The sequence below is a fragment of the Erithacus rubecula genome (genome assembly GCF_903797595.1).
Source record: "Erithacus rubecula genome assembly, chromosome: 8".
Lineage (NCBI taxonomy): Eukaryota > Metazoa > Chordata > Aves > Passeriformes > Muscicapidae > Erithacus > Erithacus rubecula.
Genome location: NC_136659.1, coordinates 35,127,180 through 35,143,113, shown reverse-complemented (window position 1 = coordinate 35,143,113; position 15,934 = coordinate 35,127,180). Strand labels below are relative to the sequence as shown.

Genomic DNA, 15,934 nt, shown 5'->3' with positions numbered 1-15,934 from the left:
ATCCAATCAATGCAGTGGGACAGGATTTGGGAGAAGCACTTTGGCACCCAGCTACCAGTCACTGCAATTCCAGCAGAAGGCTTGACATCCTGAACTCCAGTGCTGGAGTTGTGAAGCCATTTCCATGTTTTTCCTCGATTTTTATGAGTTTTTGTTACCTCGGAATGGTCGTTGCATATCGTGAGCAGAACTGGGTAATCCCTGAAATTTGTAACATTTGGGATCTGGAATCTGCAGGTGGAACTTTGTGTGTGGCTCACAGGCAGTGAGCTGCACCCCCCTGCGATGGCACCGAGCTTGGAGTGAAGCTGCAAATCTGCAAGCAGAGGGTGAGGAATGGGGGAACTGATCTTCCTGAGGTGACCCTGGAACAGTGACACAGCCCCCACTGCCCGGGACAGGGAACATAAATAGGAAAAAGACTCTTGTTCAAAAAAACAACAAGAATTCAGAGCTTTCCAGTGTCACAGCTCAGAGAAAATGAAAAAAAAAAAAAAAAAAAAGAAAGTCATGCTTAAGGTTTCAAATATTCCTCAGACACAGCAAACCTAAATAGTATTCAGTTAAATAAATGGATGAGATACTCTGGGAAACGGAGGGAAAAGCTTTCAACTAAAAGAGGAAGGAAATTTTCTTTCAATAAACAGCACTTTTTCTTTTTTATACACAACAAGCGAGTACAAGAAAAGGCTAAAAACACGGCTCTAGGAATGGCCACTTCCTGGGGGCACGAAGCTTTCCCCTTCTTAAATAACACAGGGAATTGGGAATACATCATTTACAAAACACGGAGCGGTTTATTATTCCAATTAGTGTTGTCAATCATAATTTAGCGAGGTGGAACTGAGGTATACCTGGTTGAGGGAGGTTAAGTAATACTTGGAAGCCTCTTTGCTCTATCCCATTGATTACTCTTGTTTCTGTACACGGAACAGCAGCACACGGAACATTCACAAGCTGTGTCGTAGTCGCATTACAATAGTCATTTTATAAACAACAACGAATGCAATAAAAACAAGTTACCCTTTTTTTTTTTTTTCTTTGTTGTTTTTAAATCTGAAATGAAATGTTTTTTGATTTTAAAAAAAATAACAGTAGTTCATTTAAAGGAATTAGTCTCTTCTGACAGGGATTAAGAAATCGGATGTCAGTGTTTAAAATGCTCATTAGCCCGTTCAGGTCCGGATTCTTCATTGCAAGTTCCTTATCAGCACGTGAGGGGTTCTCAGTCACGTCCTTCAGGTGTAAGCAGGGAATGCAGGAAGTCTCATGGATCCACGAGGAGGAGCAGGAGGAAAACAAAGGACAAACACCCCTTGGTGAGGCTCCAGAGAGACTTACCGTCCGTTCCCGCCCCCGGAGCGGCGCCGACGCCAGCAGTCCGTGCGCTGTAGCAGCTCCAGTGAAGAGTCCTGTGGTCACTTCCATGACCAGTGCAACTATCATAGACTGGATTCTTTGGGAGGAAAGTCAACGTTTGTCACCATTGTGACCACAGTCACGATGTCCTCTGTTGTTATAATGTTAGTGAGTTTTTGCATCTGGATGATCCTCTCCTCCACGCAGCCGGCCGACAGCCGCGCCTCGGCATCGTGATCCCAGCACTCCTCGATGGTCTCGCACAGCATGGCCATGCCCTGGGGACAGCAGGCACAACATCACCACCAGGAGGGGACAGAAGTGGCAGCTGAGGGACACCTGGCACTGGGAACCTTTGTGTCCCACAGCACCTGGGGCTGCAGTGTCCTGTGGGGCCTCAGCTCTGCTTTCTGTTCAACAACGGGGGCAAATCCTTCCCTGCGTGCTGGAGCCTCACTGAGTTTTAGAAAGGTGAATCCCTCAGCACCAAATGGAACCCACTGAAAAGTAACTCCAGGATCTCTTCTTCCACCAAAAACCACAAAAACATCACTCACTTGCTAACACTGAAGAATGAGCAGTGTAAGGTGAGGAACATTTCCAGCCCATTTAACTCCTACTGGAATTATGAAATCCCTCCCAAGCCCCAGGGTGATGGACAGAACACAGCATGGGCAGAATGTGGGACTCAAATCCTGCAGCAGTAGCTTGGGTGACACTTACAGAATGTTTCTGCCAACACTCCCTTAGGACAGGCCTCTTCTTTTTGTGCACCACGACCTCCTGCATGTCCTCCAGGGAGGGGTGCTGGCCAATCTCCTCCTCAAAAGGCAGCATGTACTCATCCACGGGGCCTGCAGAGGGAACACCAGTTAAACCAACCCTTGGGAAAGGGGTTGGGAATGGGGGCCACAATCAATGACAGTGAGGTTTGGATTGGAAGGGATTTACAGCCAGCCCTGCCATGAGCTGGGGCACTTCCTACTATCCCAGGGTGCTCCCAGCAGGATGTCCCTCACCATCCTCAGTTCCACCCCTGCCCAGGCTGGGACACCTCCCAGCAGGATGTCCCTCACCATCCTCAGTTCCACCCCTGCTACAGCTGGGACACCCCCCTGTCCTAGGTGCTCCCATCAGCACATTCCTCACCCTCTCCAGTGCCCCCCCTGCTATAACTGGCCCCCCATGTGGCAGATGTCCCAGGTATGTCCCAGGTGTGTCCCAGGTGTATCGCAGGTGCCCCCTATCCCAGGTGTCCCAGGTGTATCCCAGTGCCCCCTGTCCCAGTGCCCCATGTCCCAGGTGCCCAGGTGTATCCCAGTGTCCCATGTCCCCTATCCCAGGTGTCCCAGGTGTATCCCAGTGTCCCCTGTCCCATGTCCCAGTGTCCCCTGTCCCCAGCAGCTGCTCACCATCGGCGGCCGTGCAGCGCGAGGCCAGTTCCCAGAGCACCAGGTGTGTCCCAGGTGTATCCCAGGTGTATCCCAGTGTCCCCTGTCCCAGTGTCCCCTGTCCCCTGTCCCCAGCAGCTGCTCACCGTCGGCGGCCGTGCAGCGCGAGGCCAGTTCCCAGAGCACCAGGTGTGTCCCAGGTGTATCCCAGTGTCCCCAGTCCCATGTCCCAGTGTCCCCAGTCCCAGTGTCCCCTGTCCCCAGCAGCTGCTCACCGTCGGCGGCCGTGCAGCGCGAGGCCAGTTCCCAGAGCACCAGGCCCATGGCGTACATGTCTATCCTCAGGAACGCGTCCCTTTGGAAGTTGATGGCCCCTTCCAGCACCTCTGGAGCCATGTACCTGCGGGTGCCCACCTGCAAGGCCACCAAAACACCCTCATTTGTGCCCACAGTCAACCCCAGCACTGGCCTGCTGAACAGTAATTCAATAATTAATAAGGTATTATAATCCAAATGGTGCAGTTGGGATAAAAGGGGAGATAGGCCATGCACTGAGCCTGGGGGGAATTCCCATTCACATCCAGTAACAGCTGGATCAGTGCTGGAGATTACTCAGGACTTACCTGTCCATGGGTATCTCCTGCAGACTTCCCAGCCTCAAACTTTAAAGCCAGACCAAAATCAGCAATACAAGCTGTGAGGTTGTTTTTCAGCAGCACGTTCTTGCTTTTGATGTCCCTTTTAAGTTTAAGAAAAAAACCCACAAATTAGAGATCTAGAATGTGAAACACAGATAAAACCCTAAGAAAAAAAAAAAAAAAGAACAGCATAAAACAAGGAACATCATGGTATGAAAGGCAAAAAATGATAAAGAAATAGGTAAGTTAACCAACAAAATAATAATGATAAAACTTTGGAGTGCCCTTGCAGACTTTGATGGGAATAAATGAGGCAGTAATTGGAACTGTAATTTTGTGCTTGCTTTTAAAATAAATACAGATGTATGATGGAATATAGGGATATAGGAATATAGGGATGTAGGGATACAGGGATATAGGGATGTAGGGATACAGGGATATAGGAATGTAGGGATACAGGGATACAGGGATGTAGGGATACAGGGATACAGGGATGTAGGGATAATACAGGAATACAGGAATGTAGGGATAGAAGGATATAGGAATGTAGGGATACAGGAATGTAGGGATATAGGAATGTAGGGATACAAGGATATAGGAATGTAGGGACACAGGGATGTAGGGATATAGGAATACAGGGATACAGGAATGTAGGGATATAGGAATATAGGATTCTAGGGGTACAGGGGTGTAGGAATGTAGGGACACAGGGATATGGATGATGCAAGAGGAATACAGAGATGGAACAAAAACGCTGCAATCCGTGTGTGCAGCGACTGCAACTTTGTTTAAAGAGCAGGAAACAAAAGAATGGGAAATGTGCCTGGGAGGCTCCTGAGAGCTGCAGGAGCAGTGCAGGGGCCAGGCAGGGCTGGCTGTACCTGTGGGAGATGGCTGGCTTGTGGCCATCCTTGAGCCCCGGGATGTCCTCGTGCAGGTAGGCCAGGCCCCGCGCCATGGTCTGGGCAATGTGGCACAGCTCGTTCCACGACACCACGTTGGCCTTGAGGAAATCTGTCAGGGAGCCCTGCAGCACAACAGGCACACCCAGATCAGCCTCACCAGCCAGGAAAGAGAACCTGCATCTGCAGGAGCTCTGGCTGTCCTTCCTTATGGAACAACTGCACTTTGAGTGAAATACTCTGAACAGACAGAGATTAAATCATTCAACACCACAGTTCCAGAGTGAAACACTGAACAGAGTGAAACTCTCTAAATAAACCTAAAGAGATCAATATTCAACATAAAACTCAACTTAATTACATTCTCAATTGTATTATTATTCTTATTATATTCTTAATTGTATTTGTGTTTCTTCCTTTTGCTGTCACAATAGAATTGATCTGTGTCACTTCATTTTTATTATTATCAACCAACGACTGAACCAAAAATAACTCCCCAAAAATCTCTGCAAGATGGGAGGTTATATATTTTAGACAGGTTTAGATTGGGGATATTATATTCTAAAAAAGCCAAAAAAGAAAGGTAGAATTAATTTTTGTTTGCTCCCTAAAACAACTCCTTCACTAAAATCAGATGACAACTATCTCAGCTGTCTGAGAATGAACTGCAGTGAATTCACATCTGGTCAAAAGCGAGCTGTCCGAAAATGAACTGCAGTGAATTCACATCTGGTGAAAAGCGAGCTGTCCGAAAATGAACTGCAGTGAATTCACATCTGGTGAAAAGCGAGCTGCTTTCAATTTTCCTCCCCTGCAGCCTCAGGTGCACAGGTGTGTCCCTGTGCTGGGGGGCTGTGCCCCAGCCCAGGGAGGGCAGCCCACCTTCTCGTGGAAGGCTGTGATGAGCCACAGGTCCACGTCGATGCTGGAGCCGCGCTTCTCGGCGCCGATGAACTGCAGGATGTTGTCGTGCTTCATCCCGGGCAGGCTGTAGATCTCATACTCGTTCTGCCACGACTGCTTGTCCTGCAAGCACACCCCAGTTATCCACCCAAAATGGGATACTAGGGGAGCAGCCCTGAGGGGGAGTTTGTTGCTGTCATTTTGTGGAATTTCTCGTGAAATTCTGCAGTGTTTATTCTGCAAGGCAGAGCCTGGATGGCTGAGAGGGAACAAATTCCTGCACCTCGAGTAGCAGGGGGTGCTTTAATCAATGTAAAAGCCATCCCAGCATCACCATCCAGCATCACTCTGTGCTCTCACAGTTCTTCAACTCATTTAATGCAAGTCACAGCTCTGTGAGGGCACTTGCTGGGCAATGAGTGTTATGGCACTTAATTGAGGCATGGTTAATTGGAACAATCACTCCAGGCTTTGCATTTCAGGACATTCCTTCTAAGAACAATTTAATTTGATTATTCACTGGTCAAGAGGTGGGTAAGAGCAGCTTAAAACTACAGATGCTGAATACTTTTAGGACTAGAAACCCACATTTCACAGGTTTATGCTTCAGTGATGTGTTTACTGCAGAAAATACTTATTTACAATCACTAAAACTCTTCCTGCATCTTTTACACCTCGAGGCCACTTCCACTTGGACTGACAGAATTATTGGGCCAAGAAAAGCTGCTTTAATGTGAGGCACAAGCCAGGAGCCCCAGTTCTGCTCACCTGGATGGGGAATATCTTGACTGCAACATATTCATTGAGCAGCTGAGCTTTCCACACACACCCAAATCTCCCCCTGGCTTTGATCTCCAGCAGCTGCAGTGGCTTCAGACCCATCAAGGGAGATGGTGGGGGAGGCCCAGGATCCTGCAATCAAGAGAGACCATTAATTAATGCTGTTGTTAATGACATGAATTCACATCACCCCTGACAGCACTACAGATAAAGGATTGTAAATGGGGAGAGCCTGGGACCACCCAGCCAAACCCCACAGCAGCAATTCCCAAACATCCAGGCACAAATCCCTTCACAGGATGGGAAATGGTGAGATGTGCTAGAAGGGATGAGCCACTGGGAGCATCACAGGGATGGGAAACACCTGGATAAGCAGCTGGGAAAGCACAGCAGGGACCAAGGCAGGATGTGACCAGCTGGGAAAGCACAGCAGAAGTGAAGGAATAACAGGATCAGGAAAGAAAGCACAGCAGGAATTAGGGAATAACATGATCAGGAGAAAAAGCACAGCAGAAATTAGGGAATAACATGATCAAGAGAAAAAGCACAGCAGAAATTAAGAAGTAATTTGACTAGGTGGGAAAGCACAGCAGAAATTAAGGAATAACATGATCAGATGGGAATGTAAGGCAGAAATGAAGGAACAATGTAAACAGGTGGGAAAACACAGCAGAAATTAAGAAATAATTGAATCGGTGGGAAAACATAGCAAAAATTAAGGAATAATGTGACCAGGTGGGAAAGCACAGCAGAAATGAAGGATTAGTCTAATCAGGTGGGAAGGAAGCTCAGCAAAAATTAAGGAATATTGTAACCAGGTGGGAAAGCACAGCAGAAATTAAGGAACAAAGATAATCAAGCTTTACTTGTTACACTTTTAAGAGCTGGAACTGCAGTCAGCCCCTTGGATGCTCTGAAGGTTTCTGTGTTTATCTGAAGTGTGGGAGCCCTGAGCCCTGCAGATCCTGGGGATCAGCTCCCCCTGCCCTGCTCCCAGCTTTGCCAGTGAGATCCTGAAATCTGCAGAGGTGACCTGGTCCTGTCCTGCAGGAGGTGAGATGGGCTCTCACAGGGCAGGAGCCATAACCCCATTTCCATATCCCCAACCCCACACTGCAGCCTGGGACCATTTCCCTTCCTGGCAAAGGGGAGCAGCAGTTTATTGCACACCCTGCATTTTCTATTTTGCTGTATCACATCCTCTGAACAGAACAAGCAGATTCTCAATTTTATTGCCAAAGCTCTGCTTCCTTCTGGGCTGGCCCTTTCCCTCCAGGTGGGATTAGCTTGTCCCTCTATTAAAACCCCTACAACAAACCCCAAAGCTTAAAAAAAACCCTCCAAAACACCCCTTTTTTTCTCTATTTTCCCCAAAGAGCCCCTGTAAAGATTTTCAAGAGAATGAAAACTACCAAAGGTGTTGCTTCTTCAATAGAATTACACATTATTTCCATCTAAACCATAAAATCCTGTGCAGCTTAAAGACACATTTTGGGACAAACTGTGGGGTTAGGAGCCCTTTACTATGGGGAGAATGCAGACAAGTGCTGACAATACAAGTCCTGAGTAGTTTCAGTGCAGGAATAAACACCTACTCTCTGCTTTCTTATCCAACAACAAATAAATTAAAAAGAACAAGTTTCAGAGAAAGATTCAGAGCAGAGTAACCTCATTGCACAAATTAATGACTAGAAGAAGAATAAATAGCATTTGAAATTCAAATTAGAGGCACACTGCAACACTGTCCCCAAAAAGGAGGAAATCCTTTTGTCAATGTGACAGTGACAGGCACTTGAAGTTGTGACATCAACATTTGCAGCACAGAAATCCAAAACTGAGAGCAAAGATTTCCCTCCCTTGGTGCCTTTCATTCCATGCCAGAGCCCTCTTGGAATATTCCAGGCACCAGGGAAAGCAGTGCCCTCAATTTGTAAAACACAAAGTGTACCAAATAAATATTTGTAAATCCACTTTGTTGTTCTTAGAAGAGGAAGTGGGAACAAGATGCTCAAATTTATCCCCCAAAGCCAACCCTGATTTAATGAACTGTTCAAGTTCAGAACCTCCTGCCTGGTCTGAAGCAGAGAAATTTGTGGGAAATAACCCAAATCCCCCTTTGCTCTGGTGGTTGGATTCCCCTTCTTTCCCACACCCTCCTCCATAAACTGCTGGGATTTGGAAGCACTTGGTGCCTGAATTCTTCCCCAACCACCAGGAAAATCAAAAACCTCCAAGATTTGCTGAACCCAGTTCCAGCATCTCTGCCAAGAGCTGGAAGTGAAACCTGGTGCTTTCCTAATTCCCCATTAAACTAAATTCCCTATTTCCTAGAAATCCCTGGCTCTCCCCACCACATTCCCAGCACCTGCCAGGGCCTTTCCAGCAGAATTCCTGCTGTTAACACAACTGGAAAGAAAAGTTTTCCTTTTTTTTTTTTTTTTTTTTTTTCTCTCCCTGATTTTTTCTATTCCTTTCACATTGGTTAAAATCTGACTCCAAACTCTGCAGCTCCAGGGATGATTTTTACATGGAAACATTTCCAACTTGCTCTGCTCCAAGAAAAATTGTTTAAAGTTCCAGAGACTCTGTTATTCCTGGTGATTTTGGGACTGATCTCTGTGCTGCTGAGGCCAGAATGCCAGCAGGGATGGCAGGGGGATAAACTGGGCTCCCAGATTTCCCAGCTGTCCAAAAATCCAATTCCCTTTTCCTCAGTCTGAATTATATCAGGAAAATATTCCTTAAGGAAGGGAGACTTCCAGGAATGGGGTTCCTTAAGTGTCCTCAAAAATGGGGCTTGAGATCAGAGAGCAGCTCTGCAATTGTGGAACTCAAATCTATTAAAAGCAGCTCCTTAGAGGCAGGACCCTGCATCCCTGCCTGGGATAAGGAAGCCAAACATGGAACAGAGATCCAAGGAACTCTGGGAACTCTTTATGTTGGCACAGTCAGGAAAATATTTAAATATTTAAAATTTTAATACATTTAAACCATTGGATTTTCTTCTGAACTGCATTTCCAAGCATTTCAGGTATTAATTAGAGAACTTTAATGATGAAAACAGAACAAAAATTGAGCATTTTTATTACATCTCAAATCTTCCTGTTTTCAATATTCCATTGAAAAGCTGAGCAGGAATGACCCTATTTGTGAATTAAAAGGTGACAATGACCTGGAGTTGAATACAAATAAAAATAAATCCTGGTCAGTGGGAAAAATGAAGAGACTGATGGGTGAGGGAGTATTTTTTTTTCTCTAGATGATCCATTTTTGTGAGTTCCTGCAGCACACAGGAGACCCCACAGCTGCACTGGAATTTTCCCAGGTGGGAGATGAGAATGGAGACCCCAGGGCAGGGCACAGGGGGTGGGACCCCCTTTGCCTCCCCTGGGGTGATGGATCCCCCTTGGCTGTGTCCCTGTGCTCCAGATCAATCCCAAACTGCACATCCTGACCCCACCCCTCTCAGGAACTCCAGGGAATTCCAGGACAGCCATGAACCACAGGTTAAAGCTGCATTTTTAAACCACAGTGACAAAATGCTCATCCAAAATCCTGAGAAATCACAACTCAGAGCAAACAATGTCTCCCACATCCCCAGCAAGCCCCAGAGCCAGGAACAAACATCCTCTTACCTCAATCATTATGTGAAAGGCGTGCTTGCAGAGAGGGAAAAAACACAGGCAAGAGAAATTACTATTTACACCAGGAATGGGATGTAAAAACAGCTTAGAGGAGACAAAGTCAATTATTTGTGAGTTAATGACAGGAATATTCACAGGGACAGCACAACTTTCCTGTACCAGAAACACATCATTTAAAACAGCAAAGAAATCCAGCATTGTTAGTAAAGGAAAATGGGGAAAACAGGATTATGATATAGAAAATTAACTGAGTTATTTTATGCTGACATCGAGAAACGCCCATTGCAGGTGTACAGAGCCCTGTTGCTACAAGCAGAGCACAAACACAGGGAACTTCCAAAGGCGAAATTCCCTGCAGTGCTCCCGCTGCCCGCCAGGGGGCAGCGCCGCACCAGCGGAATCCCAATTCCAGTTCCAGCTCCAATCCCAGTCCAAATTCCAATCCCAATTCCAGTCCCAATTCCAATTCCAGTTCCAATTCCAAACCCAATTCCAGTCCCAATTCCAATTCCAGTTCCAGCTCCAATCCCAGTCCAAATTCCAATCCCAATTCCAGTCCCAATTCCAATTCCAGTCCCAATCCCAATCCCAATCCCAGTTCCAATCCCAATCCCAGTCCCAGTCCCAATCCCAGTCCCAGTCCCAGTCCCAGTCCCAGTGGCCTGGCTGGAATGGGCCATGATCAATGAACAGCCCTGTGGATCTGGGCTCCAGCTCCCACCCTGATCAATACCTCCACAAAGAGAGGGGCAGCTCAAACACTGCACCCAGCAGCTGCTGCCACAGAGAAATCACACACTAAACATTCCTCCAAACAGCCCAGGAGGAGTTCACAGACCATGGAACAAAACCCAGGATGGTCATGGATAAAGCTGCTCCTCCTCCTGCACTTTGCACTGGGAGCACTGCACAGCATTCCCAGAGCAGCTGGGGCTGCCCTGATCCCTGGGAGTGCTCAAGGCCAGGCTGGAGCAGCCAGCCTGGAACAGTGGAACGTGTCCCTGCCATGGCTGGGATGAGTTTTGAGTTTCTGTCCAACCCAAACTATTCCAAGATTCTGTGACTTTCACCTGAGCCATCTCCTTTGTCCTTTACACCTGGATGGGATGGATGTTGGAAGAGAGGGAATTCAAGGCTCTGCCTTCAGCTGCCATTCCCTTCTCCCCTCTGCCTCCACACAATTCCCTTTCTCCAAATAATTAATACCAGATTAATATCAATAATTAATCCAGGAGGATTCATTGGGAGAATGGAGCTATAAACCTGTAACAGAAGCATTGGGATCCACCAGAATCTCCTCCTCCATTGGCAAGGCAGCTCCAGAGCAGAGCAAAGTCCAGACCAAGAGGCTGAAAGTCTTTTTTTCCCTCAGGAATATTCATTGTTAAAGTTCTCCAGCTCCAGAGAACTATGGAAATTCCTCAGCAATAAGCAGAAATATGTATGAATTCAACCTTTGTGCTCTGACCATAATGAGGAACTGCAAAAATGAAACTCTGAGAAATGAGCCCTCTCCCAAACCTCTCACTCCTCCCTGGAGGGATCAGCTTCTCCCAAACACTGATAAATTCCACACACCAACTTTACAAAGATGTATTTATGCTCATTAACACCTCTGGATTATAAACCAATGTCCTCCCCTTCAGCCCACAGAGCATCACCTCAGGCTCCCAGCAGAAATCCAAGAGGCAGCAGTTTAAGGGTACCAGGCTACAAAAGAAATGCAAATCTGAGATTTTTGTCAGGAATTAACTCTGATAAATAAAAACTGGGAGCAGTTAACCCCCCCTCAAAAACCCTGTCACCCACACAAATGTACATAAACACACTCACTGCTGTTTATGCTGCCTGAAAACCAACCCCAATGGCTCTGTTAGAATATTTGTAACCAATTAGACCAATAAAAACCTAAGCACTGTGGGGTTTTCCCAAAATTTGGGCTACCCACAACCATTTTCTGATCTGTAAAAGCTGCACTTTGGGTGTTTTCACACAAATTTTCCCCTCTGTTACAGATTTTAACTTGGATTCTATAAGGGGAAAAAAAAAAAGAGCTTGAATTTCAAGCTCCTCACCACTCCCTGCACATTCAAGGGTTCTGATTTGCAGTAACTTTCCAATCTCCTTTCCCATTTCCTATAAGCACCTGGCTTCTCCCTGGGTGTGTTTTTCAAGTAGCCATTAATCTTCCCAGGTTTGGATTCAATCCTTGAAAAAAACCACCTCTCCCTTGTGTTTTCCCAGTGTTGAAATGTTTCTATTAAAATATCTGTAACAACAACAAAAAAAAATATGTGGCTTTTGGAAGACCAAAATGGGGGAAAATGTGAACACCTGATTCACATGCAAATATTTAAAATACCAATATGATTTTTTTGATGAATTTTATCAGATGGTGAATTTATGTTTGCTAAATCAAATAGAAATAAGGAGACAGAACAGTTCTTAAGTGTTTTCCATACACACAGATGCATTCAGCAAACATGGGTTTGTTAATAACTCATTGGAGAGCACAGAATTGACAGATTTGATGGAATTTGACAGCTTTCACTGGATAGTTCCCCACACAGCAGTGAGGCACAGCACAAACAAGCCAAGATTAATTGTCCTTTGTGTCTTGTTACAGGTTCAAACATTTCTTACTATGTATTTCTTGCTTTTTTCCTTTTAAAATATTGCAGACTATTTCTTTCCCCTTTGCTCTCTAATCTTTTACTTATCACAATTTCTCATTTTTCATTGCTTATTCCTCATCCATCTTTTCTTTTTTTTCCTGAAGTTTGGCCCCAGGGCAGCAGCTCTGTATTCCCATTGGGAATAAACCAAGGAAAAAGGGAGATCCTTTATCTGGATCTCACATGGAGCAATTCCTGGTTTTCCTGCTGTCCATTCCACCACTGCTACACAAAGATTTAAACCAAATCCATTTGCCTACAAACTCCACTCATGGCCCAATTATTAAATATACTATTAACAGATTAATTGCACAGATATTTCAGAGTTTATTTGTTGTTATAAAGTTCCCAATACTTTCCCTCCCTTCCTGCTTCCCCTGTCTCCTGTTCCAACCAGCTGTAATCAAATTTCAAGTGGGAACCACTGCTCTGCTGCATAAGGGAGAGTGTTTATACATTGGATTTACATAATAATTCTGGGTAGTTTTTCAGGCAGAAGTGGCTTTTCCTGACTTTCCACATGAGCCTTAATGTCTGTTCACCACAAGATAGGAAAATGTTGTTGCCCCACAAGCAGCAAGGTACATTTATCCCAAAGATACAATCTGAGCATGAACACAACAGCTGATTATCCTATTTATTAAAAACTTAGTTACCCATCCTGCCCCAAACACAGCCCATGCAAGGAAGAGACTGCAGCAAAAGAGGGAGAATCAGAATTCAAGCTCTTGATACTCCACATGTATTTAACATTCACTTGCTTTTCTGTGGCTTTACCCATGACTTAATTTCTTTAGGAAGACAATCCCAGGCTGGAATTATCCCCACAATTAGCAGTTATGAATTTGATCTCCCAGCAAAGACCACTGGGTTGATGTAAAGTCCCAAATGCATAAAATGGGAGCTGGATGAACTAATTATGCTGACAGATTGCAGGGAGTCTGAGGAGCTGCAATCCTCTCTGCAAGGACAGCAAACAGACTTTTTTCCTCTAAATTATGTTCTTTTCATTTGGCAACAACATATGGCCACTGCCTCTCCCCAAATTCCTCTTATCTATTACTGCAAAACTGAAACCAAAACACTGGAGTTATCAACCCCAGGCAATCCTGCTTCCTGCAGCACCCCTGAGTCAAGCAGCAGCACTGGAAATATCCCAGGAGCTGGAGCACAGAGCACAGAGATCAGTCCTTGGCAATCCTACCCAAAATAACTAGAGTTTTCATGTTCATCACAAATAGCATCACTGTAGGACAGGTCATGTGCTGTGGTCACTGCACTGAGTTAGAAGCTCAAGTTAATTCCTACTGCAAAAAATCCAAATCATTTCTCTCTTCATTTCCACAACCACATTTTCTTCATCTTTGCTGCTTTGGTCTCTAGAATTTCCTGTTTTAGCTCTTTCCAGAAAAGCTGGATTAACTAACTGAAGGAAGAGGAATTAGCACCAATTCCAGCTCCAGGATCAGCTGGAACCTCCCAACAGCAGGAATCCCACACACAAGAGCCCCAGGAGGTTTGTTTGGATGCACATCTCAAGTGTGGAGCCCACAACCTCACCCTTTGGAAATAAATCACAAACACCCCTAAAACTGAAACGTTCCAAGACAAAACAGAAAATACACAAGGAAAAAGATGACAAGAATCACAATCCATGAGCTGAGCTATGCCCTGGACTTGAGCTTGAAGATTTTCTTAACATTCCCCATAACTGCAGCTGTATCCCAGTTCCAGGCTTCCTTAAAAACAGCTCATCCTCTCTTAGCTGTTATTTTCTGAAACCTCAAAGGGCCAAGATGAATTGGCAACTTTCTTTTTGTTTCCAGCTAAGCATTACAGCTCAGCCCTCAGCACCCCTTCACTGTGTCTTTGCCCTCTGTGTTCAGTTTTTCTCCTCCCAAACAAACAGATGCATAAAAACATGAAGTAGTTGCTGATATATTCATCAAAGAATAATTAACAAGGCTGTTTAAGTAAAGCTTAATTCTCTGCTTTAGGGGAAAGCAAGCATTAGGACCTTGAAATCAGGAGGGCAACAGAGACCAGCCATGAGACAGATCCCCCTCAGGAGTGGTTTGGCCCTTAAAAAACCCCAAATGCTGCAGCAGGGACTCACCTGGGTGGGAACAAGCACGGGAGGATAGGCCAGCTTGTGGTGTCTGTACATCCAGAAGGAGAAGAACACAATCACTGCAATCCCCATGATAGGCACCAGGGAGTAGAGCAAGGTGTTGAACAGAGGTGGCTTCGGTGTAACAGGATTGGAAGTTGCTGAAGGCAGAAAGAAAAGGACACAGCTTTTAAGGAACAAAAGCAGGCAGTGTTTGAAATGTGCAGCAGCCTGATTTTCTAACAGCTCCTGCCATCATCACAGCAGGCTGCCAGTGCCTGATTAGCCAGCACAAACTAACACCTGGTTAAAAGGCAGCACTTTGGAAAGCAATGGGAATAGCTCACATCCCAGATTCACACTTCAGCACGGTGGAATTCTGGGCCTTTAACCCCCAGCAGCCTACAGGGGCCAAGGGGTGTTTGTATTCCCAGGGCATTGCAAGAATTGCTCACCCAATGAATGAAAACCAATCAATACAGAGATTTAGCACAACCTGCAGCACTTCTGTGCTGGGCTGGAAGGAGGAGTTCTCCAGGTGAAGCCACTTCCACATGACCCTAAAAAAGGCTCTGCAGAGGCAGGAGCTGCTCCCAAGGCAGCCACAGCCCCCTGGGGCAAGAGAGGGCTCAGGAGAATGTCAATTATTGCCTTAGCAGCATCACTGACAAAAATGACAACAATATCTCCTGGGTCAACAAAGGCTATTTTAATCTCTCAGAAAATGTTCTTTCATTTCATAAACAACCTCCTCTGGCTATTTGGTGCATGAGACATTTGCTGTTTTCAGCTCAGTTATTAACATCATTTGGTTTCCCAGCAGATTCCTGACTGAAAGAAGATAGGCAAGAAAAATCAAATCACCTTTTAGGTGGTGTTTTTTAAAAATAATTATTTGTTAAGTCTGGCCAATAAGCTGAGATGGAAGAACCCACAAGGATCCTGTGATCTGGGAGGAAAATTTTTCCCCCTTTTTAGAGGTTACTGTGTCCACTTATAGAGAAATTCAAAAGGTCCAGGTGGATAAAAAGGATTTTTTAAAGAAAAGGAGCATTCTCAGACTGGCACAGGGATACAGGGATGAGAAGCCTTTTAGCCCAACAATTTACAACCTTACAGGAGTTTAACCATATAATTAAGATTTGACAGTGACTTCTGTATCTTAAACCAGGCAATTGTTTTAGATTATCCTTCCTTCACACCCTTGGAAAGAGCTGAAGTACATTTTATTGATTTTACAGGAAAGCACCTATGTGGAATAAACAAATTTGCATTGCAGGGATCAGGGCTGAGTATTCCAGAATTTTGAGGCCAAAATTTCCAGGTTTTTGGAGCCAGAATTCCTGGGATTTTGGGGCAGGAATTCCCAAGGTTTGGATCTTAAAATTCCCACGATTTTGGGGCTGAAATTCCCAAAATTCCCAGAATTTTCAGGCTGAAACTCTGATAGTGCAAAGCTTGCAATCGCCAGGTTTTCACGGCCAGAATTCCAAGGGTTTGGATCATAAAATTCTGAAGATTTTGGGGATGCT

General features: G+C 45.3%; 1 protein-coding gene across 1 annotated transcript in view; it reads right to left on the bottom strand.

Moving 5' to 3' along the window:
- Nucleotides 1–774: 774 nt before the first annotated feature.
- Nucleotides 775–15,934, bottom strand: part of ACVR2A (activin A receptor type 2A) — a 47,356-nt gene continuing 32,196 nt past the window's right edge. Inside the window, exons 4-11 of the mRNA XM_079310863.1 lie at nucleotides 14,409–14,563; nucleotides 5,962–6,105; nucleotides 5,173–5,316; nucleotides 4,270–4,415; nucleotides 3,374–3,488; nucleotides 3,026–3,164; nucleotides 2,083–2,213; nucleotides 775–1,637 (exon numbers count right to left, since the gene is read on the bottom strand). Coding sequence (XP_079166989.1) covers nucleotides 1,443–1,637; nucleotides 2,083–2,213; nucleotides 3,026–3,164; nucleotides 3,374–3,488; nucleotides 4,270–4,415; nucleotides 5,173–5,316; nucleotides 5,962–6,105; nucleotides 14,409–14,563 — 1,169 coding nt within the window. The 3' untranslated portion in view covers nucleotides 775–1,442. The remainder of the gene's footprint in view (nucleotides 1,638–2,082; nucleotides 2,214–3,025; nucleotides 3,165–3,373; nucleotides 3,489–4,269; nucleotides 4,416–5,172; nucleotides 5,317–5,961; nucleotides 6,106–14,408; nucleotides 14,564–15,934) is intronic.